At 39.7% G+C, this 7,245-nt stretch overlaps 1 protein-coding gene across 1 annotated transcript; it reads right to left on the bottom strand.

Annotated features, from left to right (window-relative positions):
- Positions 1-1,650: 1,650 nt before the first annotated feature.
- On the bottom strand, positions 1,651-2,644 carry LOC124052124 (myosin light chain 4-like). The gene has a single exon (XM_046376052.1). It carries the CDS (start codon positions 2,542-2,544, stop codon positions 1,936-1,938), a length of 609 nt encoding a protein of 202 aa, XP_046232008.1. The 5' UTR covers positions 2,545-2,644; the 3' UTR covers positions 1,651-1,935.
- Between the last annotated feature and the right edge of the window lie 4,601 nt (positions 2,645-7,245).

Below are 7,245 nucleotides of genomic sequence, written 5' to 3'. Positions count from 1 at the left end.
CACCCAGATGATAAACTTTTTATAAGGTAAAATGTTTCCAAAGCACACACAGATGAGTGGGCAGCTGTAGTCTAGAGGTTTGAGAAATGCCTTGTGACCGGAGGGTTGCTGGTTTGATTGTACCCCGGACTGGCAGGAAAAATTTGGGTGTGGTGGAGTGATTAACAATACTCCCCCCCCCTCTATTAGTCAGCTGATGTGCCCTTGAGCAATGCACCCCTCCCTCCTTGCTCCCTGGGTGCCAGATATGGCAGCCCACTGCTCCTGTGTGTTTCACTGCATGTTGGGTGTGTATGTGTGTTTCAATTAGTGATGGGTTAAATGCAGGGGAGCAATTCCCCAGCTTGGGATTAATAAAGTATAAAAAAAAGACATAGATGTTTGTTTGTTTTTTGTAATAAATGTAATGATCCACTGTCAAACTGGTGCATCAAATGTCTTGGATAGTTTTGTTGTTCATTTTCTAGCAGCTGTTAATTTAATGTCCCCTGTGTGTTTCTCCCCCTCTGAGTTCATGTGCAATTTTCTCATTGTTATCAGACCAGTGTCACCCTGTCTATTGCTGAAAAGGAAACAACCAACAAACAAAAAAAGGTTAAATTATTGCTTGTCAAAATTTCAGTCGTGATATTGATGCCAAAGGGGGGAAGATGGAGCTGTTACAGTTACTGTCAACTCCAGTGTGAATGAAAAGCCCACTCTGTAGCTCTTCTTTTTTTCAGCTTTGAACCTCTTTCAGCTCATTGGTCCACATGGTTGAGTTCCAACAGCTCTCACCAAACCCTTATATAAACCACGGTCAACAGTGTTCATTGAGCCAAATGTATGTTATCTACTCAGTGCAAAAAATGATGGCAGGCCAAAGAGCACACTTGACCTCTGAAGATGAACATGTAGTCATCTAATCCCCCTGAAGGTCAGAAATTGTTTAATGCAACTGTAAAAGCTGATCAGATGGTGTGGAGGATGCAGGTGTTTGTCAGTATTCCTAACCACAGTTATTAAACTCAGTGAGATGTGAATAGGTTGCCTTGATGTAATAATAATAAAACTAGCCACATACTTATATTTTTGGACTTACATACAAAGTGCAGTGATCGTTTCTCTGCTAAATTATGAGGGGAAAAAAATCAACATGTATCCACTCTTCACTAAATACCATATAAAAAGTAAAAACATCTTTTTGCTTTAAAAAGGCAACATGAGTTATTGTGTCAGTCACTGCAATGGAGATGAGGGCCTGTCCTTGGAGCACCTGTCTTGTAGTTGTCAAAGGGTCTCTGTGTGTGTGTGTGTGTGTGTGTGTGTGTGTGTGTGTGCACACGTGTGTTTGTGTTGAGAATGTGGGAGGATATCTTGATCCACAGCAGCTGCCCCTCAAGCACAATGACAAGCATGCTCATTCAAACACTCTTTGTGAAAAGTAGAATAGGATCAGATCTGTTCTATTTTCACATGGAGCCAAATCCTATTTGTTATTTTTTTTCTTTCTTCTGTCCTAACAGTACTTTTCTCTAATCACATTAACACAGTTGATGTGAAAAGTTGAATAGACATAAAATGAGCATTATTATCAGCAATCCTGCATGAATCATTGTTGTCTCTTCAAATTTAAAATTTCCGTATACTGAAATGACATTTGTGAGGCAGTTTGTAATCATATTTCCTTTATTAATGGAGTTTTTTAATGGATGTCAATATCCTTATCTCGCTGGCATTCCATTATATTTCAGAGTGCCTATTAAAAAGAATTAATCATAGGTCTTGGGGCTAACGTTTTTTTTTACTGAACATTATCTGCTGCTTTTGACAGCAAAATATGTTACAGACTAAGTGACATGCTCACCTCTAAATGGACAAAGCATGGCTCCAAAAAGTGAAGAAAACAGGGGTGACATTCAGGTAAAATTAAGTCTCTCTGATTAACAGCACTTTTCACCCGGAGAGAATATGCTTTACAAAGGAGGCATAGTTGATACACCCATTGGCATCCTCCTGCCCAGCCATCAGTCTGTCCACCTCGTCTTCTGTCATCCTTTCTCCCAGTGTTGCCAGCACATGACGCAGCTCTGCTCCCATGATGGTGCCATTGCCTTCCTTGTCAAAAACCCTGAGACCCTCAACAAAATCCTCAAAGTTGCCTTGATCTTTTGCACGAGAAATGTGTTGCAGCATTGGCAAGAAGGTCTCAAAGTCCACCATTTTAGTGCTCATGTCCTCTGGCCGTGGCTTCCCAAGCACTTTGAGTACATCTGCATTGGTGGGGTTCTGACCCAGTGCTCGCATCACATCTCCGCACTGGGCATACGTGATCTTCATCTCTCCAGTTGGTGTGCGGTCGAACAAGGTGAAGGCCTCCTTGAACTCCTCAATCTGGTCAGCAGTGTACTCAATGGTGATGCTTTTGGGATCAAACGCAGGCTCCTTGGGCGGCTCAGGCAGTGGCTCTGGAGGAGGAGCTGGCTTAGCAGCTGGAGCTGGATCTTTCTTAGGCTCTGGCTTTTTGGGCTCAGGTTTCTTTGGTTCAATCTTCTTTGGTGCCATGTTGTTAAGGGATTCAGAGGTGAGCTTGTACTTGTTGAGAAACAAGCAAGAGTCTGAAGGGATTCAGAGTGATTTCCGAACACAGAGGGCGACCTCCTCTTCCAAGGCTTTTATATGTGCTCTGTCTGGGGAGCAAGATAGCAATTTCCAGCAGCACACCTATAAAAGGAAGAAACCTGAAATAGATTCCCATAGCAAGTGATGTCAACATTAAATATTGTTCTCAGCTGCTGTCATCTCGCCGACAGGGCTGTTTGCTGTCATTAGCGAGGGTCCAGTTGCATTAGGCTGAAAATGCTCTGTCTCTCCAATGGACAAAGGGATCAGAGTACAATGCATCATCCCATGAGGGAAAAGGACCAAAATAGCTTTGTTCTCTAACTACTGAAAGTCTGGGAATCACAGCTTTCGGAAACAATGTCTTTTTTCTTCAGGACATTGTTGTAACAAACTCAAACATAGTTAATTATTTTATATAGGAGGTCTCATGATGGATAAGCTCACTGTGGGGCTTGTTACTACGTATTATTTTTAAAATAAGAGGAGGGCATTCTCTTTTGAGAAAATAAGATGATAGAGCTTGAGGGAAATGTATTAAACCTGTCTTAGAATTTATGATATGGCTTTAAAGTATTTTTAGAGGCAGAAGGATTCCCAAACCTTCTTTTTAAAAAGGGATGTGTTTAGTATCAGTGCTCAATGATACATTTAGGGGTTTTGGCAATTTCTCATTTCCTGGATAAATGATAGCTTGCATTTTCCCTCCTGTCACTGAATAGCTGCAAGTGTTCCACCATATTTAGGAACCTGGCTAGCTCTCACAGACCCTAAAGGGACTCTAATTAATGCTTTATTAAAGGCTGGTGTACTACAAAGGTCAACCAGTTAAGCCCATAAATGTTAAGAATACATTCAGTGTCTGTTGTAATAAAATATAAATGTTGTCTGCTGCAGGTGCATGATTGGAGCAATCAAGACATTTTTCAATTACATATAAATAATTTCTCTGTGATAAAACAGAAAAAATGACACTAAATAATCCACTTACATTTGTCATTTAGACAATTTACGATTACACTGCTTAACAAAAAATATTGATTACAGAAATGTTTGACTAGCAGTATCCTGTGTAGTTCAAATGTGTCCTCTGTCTGTGTGTTCACATGCCCAACTCGATAGTACATCTTGCACGGTTACAAGGTGAAAGCAAGCAAGGCAATTCCATTATGTGTCTAGTTTATAAATACGTAATATGTCACTTGGCTTTATGTAGATGACTGCCCCGTAATACCCTTCAGTAAATGATAAATGAACCAACAAAACATTCATTTCATTTATGGGAAGGTATATATAGGATATGCAGTTCTGTGCCACAATTTTAATCACAGCAACTTTAATTTTATGCATGCATCACACTTTATCAACTCAGTTAAAGACAGCTAAAGCCCGTCATGCGATAATCGCATTTACCCTTCTCTGTCTTCATGCCAGTCCCCCTTGATCCGTCAGTCTAGAGCTTCAAGTCCTTGGACAGTGTAGTTTAAGTGTGCAGATGTGTGTGTGTGTGTGTGTGTGTGTGTGGCTGTCCTTAGCCTAAGATCATTATCTCCCCTTTCTTTGCTTTTGAGGTCACATGGCTAGTAAAACTGACAGCTAATTTGTCGTCTTTTGGTGTGCATGTGGGTATGTGCACATTTCTGTTTGACAGAAACAAAGAGCGAGACCAGCAAGACAGGCCTATACTGAAATGCCTTATATGTAATATTCCAGGTATTTCCCTCATGGCCATTACTGAATGAAAGTAAATGACAAAATCTTTTTCCTCATTTGCTTCCTTCACTTGAATAAGTTACTTACTAGTCATGATTACTGTCATTTTGCTCACCAAAAGGTTCAAATTAATCCATATATATCAATCGCACCTGCTTTCATTATAGTAACTTGTGCAAAGAGCCACATTCATAGTACTCCAGAGTTGTAGCTGTTGTTGCTTGGCATCCCTGGATTTCACTAAAATATAAAACCCTCACTGAATGGACCAGTATTGCATCACACAATGGTTTCACAGAAAAAAATAAATAAATAAAAAATAAAAAACAAACCATTGCAGTCAGTTTTGTGGCTTGGGCATCTGAGCAAAACACTGGAACAGAAGCTTTATCATGCTGTCACTCTGGTGTACACAGATGTGAAGCTGGCTGGATAGGTTGTGGAAGGCACAGACTTGTTATTGTTCCTGTTTTCCGTCAAACTTCTGCCAAACAAGGCTTCAATCAGTACTCTGCTATTACAATGATTGAACCAGTCAATTGCTGCTTTCAGGGTCTGAAGTCGAGGGGTAATTTCATTGGTTCCCATAATCTTTAAAGAGCTGTCAGCTGCCTGTACATGCTGAATGGAGCTGTTTTATCTCATACCTTCAAAAACCCATATGCCCTCTGCATTTTCAGAAGCTTTAGTTAAACTTTGCTGCATAACTTATTTACTGTTTGCTCTTTAATGATTAAGGATACAGTTCTTGACCATCATCTGCTATTTGTACAGGCACATCTTCAATAAATAAAATAATGTTGTGTATGGTGAAACTCAAAGTCTAATACCGGTCAAAACTGAAAATTATGTTCAATGTTGCTTGTTGGTCCTGTGGTCCATAAATGACAATAAGCTGAAGGAGCCAAAATCCAGGAGTGACGGTGCATGGAAGTATCACAGCGTTATAGTGCAAGTGTCCAGGCAAGCATAAACCAAACTTTTTTTTTTTTTAAATTACACTGAAGATGTTACTGCAGAATGTTACTGCAGATATAACAAAGACCCATGGATATGTGTGAAGAAGCTGACAACACAACTGCACAGAAAGCCGGCACTGTCTGGATTGATGACAGTACAACCATGTATAGGGGGATATGATTAAAACCAGGACATGATTCATATGCTTATTATTAAAGGACACGTGAATGTGTTCACAGCTCTGCAGCTCTCTGATGTGAATCCCTCAAACATGACATCCTTTCTCTGAAAAAAAATGTCATATCCAGTCTTGTACGTCTTACTGATTACTGAATCTTTGATGCAGTAACCTATACTACCGTATAGATGTGTAGTGTTATGCCTGTGCTCTTTAGCCTGAAATGTAAACAATAATGGCAACTAAGTTGCAAAATTTAGATATTCATAGTTCATTTCATCATGTTTGTTAGTTATTTTCAACGCTGCACTAATCAATATATTTTTTATGTTTAGAATGAGTCAAATCATTATGTATTGTTTCGTATGGAAGAGACTACTCATGGTGATGAGGTCATGATGATCAACCCAGAGAGAATTTTTTTTTCTTGACATACAAGCTCCAACTTTTTAATCTCTTTTAGCCCAGAGTTTGACAGCATGGAAATTCTACTGTCACAGTTGGTAAAGCAAAATAATAAAATCAAATGTATTTCATGGACAAGATTAACATAAGCTAACATCTCAAGGTACAAATTTTTGTACAAAAAACATACAGAACAATGGGAACAAACAAACAAACAAGAAAAGAAAAACAAGAGCAGGTAGTAGAAGAAGAAAAATCTAAACTCAACCAAATCCCTCCGTATAGTCAGTCATTCCCCTCTAACTCTGTCAAGTAACTCATGTGTGGGTGAGTGAGTGTGTGCTTGCGTGCCTTTCTGTGGAGGTCTTTGGAGTGTTTGTTTATATCTGTATGACCAGGCGAAGAGAGGGTGGTCAAAGACAGCAAGCCCTTAATCTCTAAGATAACATTGGGAATGAGGGCAGGCAGACCACTGGTCTGCTCTGGGCTAATAAAAGAGAGCGTTTGAGACAGCGGTTAAATTCCTCCTGTGGTCCTGGCAGGGTGTGACTCAGATTTTAAAGATTCAGTGTTTGGTTAACAGGCTAAAAAGGGAAACAGCACTGAGTCCTTTCTTCCCTCTGGTGCCCCACAAACTGCGTCGTAGATGCAATTATTTCCCTCAAATCATACAGTGAACAGAACGCTAAAATTATTGGTTCTGAATACTGACTCTTGTCTGTGTGACACCAAAAAAAACATTTGAAAACTTTATTTCCAAAATCAGATCAAACAAATCTGTGACTCGTTCTAAAAGCATGCATCCCAACATTTAGGTCTTGCTAAAAATACTATGAATTCATGCAATCAATATGTTGAAAAGAACTATAAACGCCTAGCATTTGCCCAACAAGATTCAATTATGTGTTGACAGTGAGGTATTTAATGTCCAAACATTAGTGACCCCCCCCCCCCATCACCTCTCCACTCTACCACCATTACAGCTGTCGAGCCTTTTTCGTAGCAACTTCCATCGAGACAGAGCACTTGTTTTACTCAACTAATCTCAAACAGGAGTTCATTTCAACATCTAATGGTGCCCTATAGAGTGTAGTGAACAGCTACACAAAACTTTTCTTATGTGTCCAGTAATAATATTGCATCCTTATAAAGAAATGACTGTTGCAGGAACCAGCTTGCAGACATCTGTGTAAACAATTTAATTAAGACCATGTTTGATGAATTATAGCTGGTGAAGGCACTGCCTGTTCTAATACTTCAGTTTCTTAATTACACCAGACATCCATGTGTTCATTCGCTTTGCCTGCCCCATAGTCTTTTCCCCCTGCTCACAATGATAGAAATTGAAAAACTACAAAAGGGAAAGTGCATTTCACACTCTACTGAAG

Source organism: Scatophagus argus, chromosome 20 (genome assembly GCF_020382885.2).
Source record: "Scatophagus argus isolate fScaArg1 chromosome 20, fScaArg1.pri, whole genome shotgun sequence".
Classification (NCBI taxonomy): Eukaryota; Metazoa; Chordata; class Actinopteri; family Scatophagidae; genus Scatophagus; species Scatophagus argus.
This window is presented reverse-complemented; position numbering and strand designations above follow the sequence as displayed.

Excerpts from the sequence above, each read along its gene's own strand:
- LOC124052124 (XM_046376052.1), bottom strand. The coding sequence starts at position 2,544 with ATGGCACCAAAGAAGATTGAACCAAAGAAACCTGAGCCCAAAAAGCCA.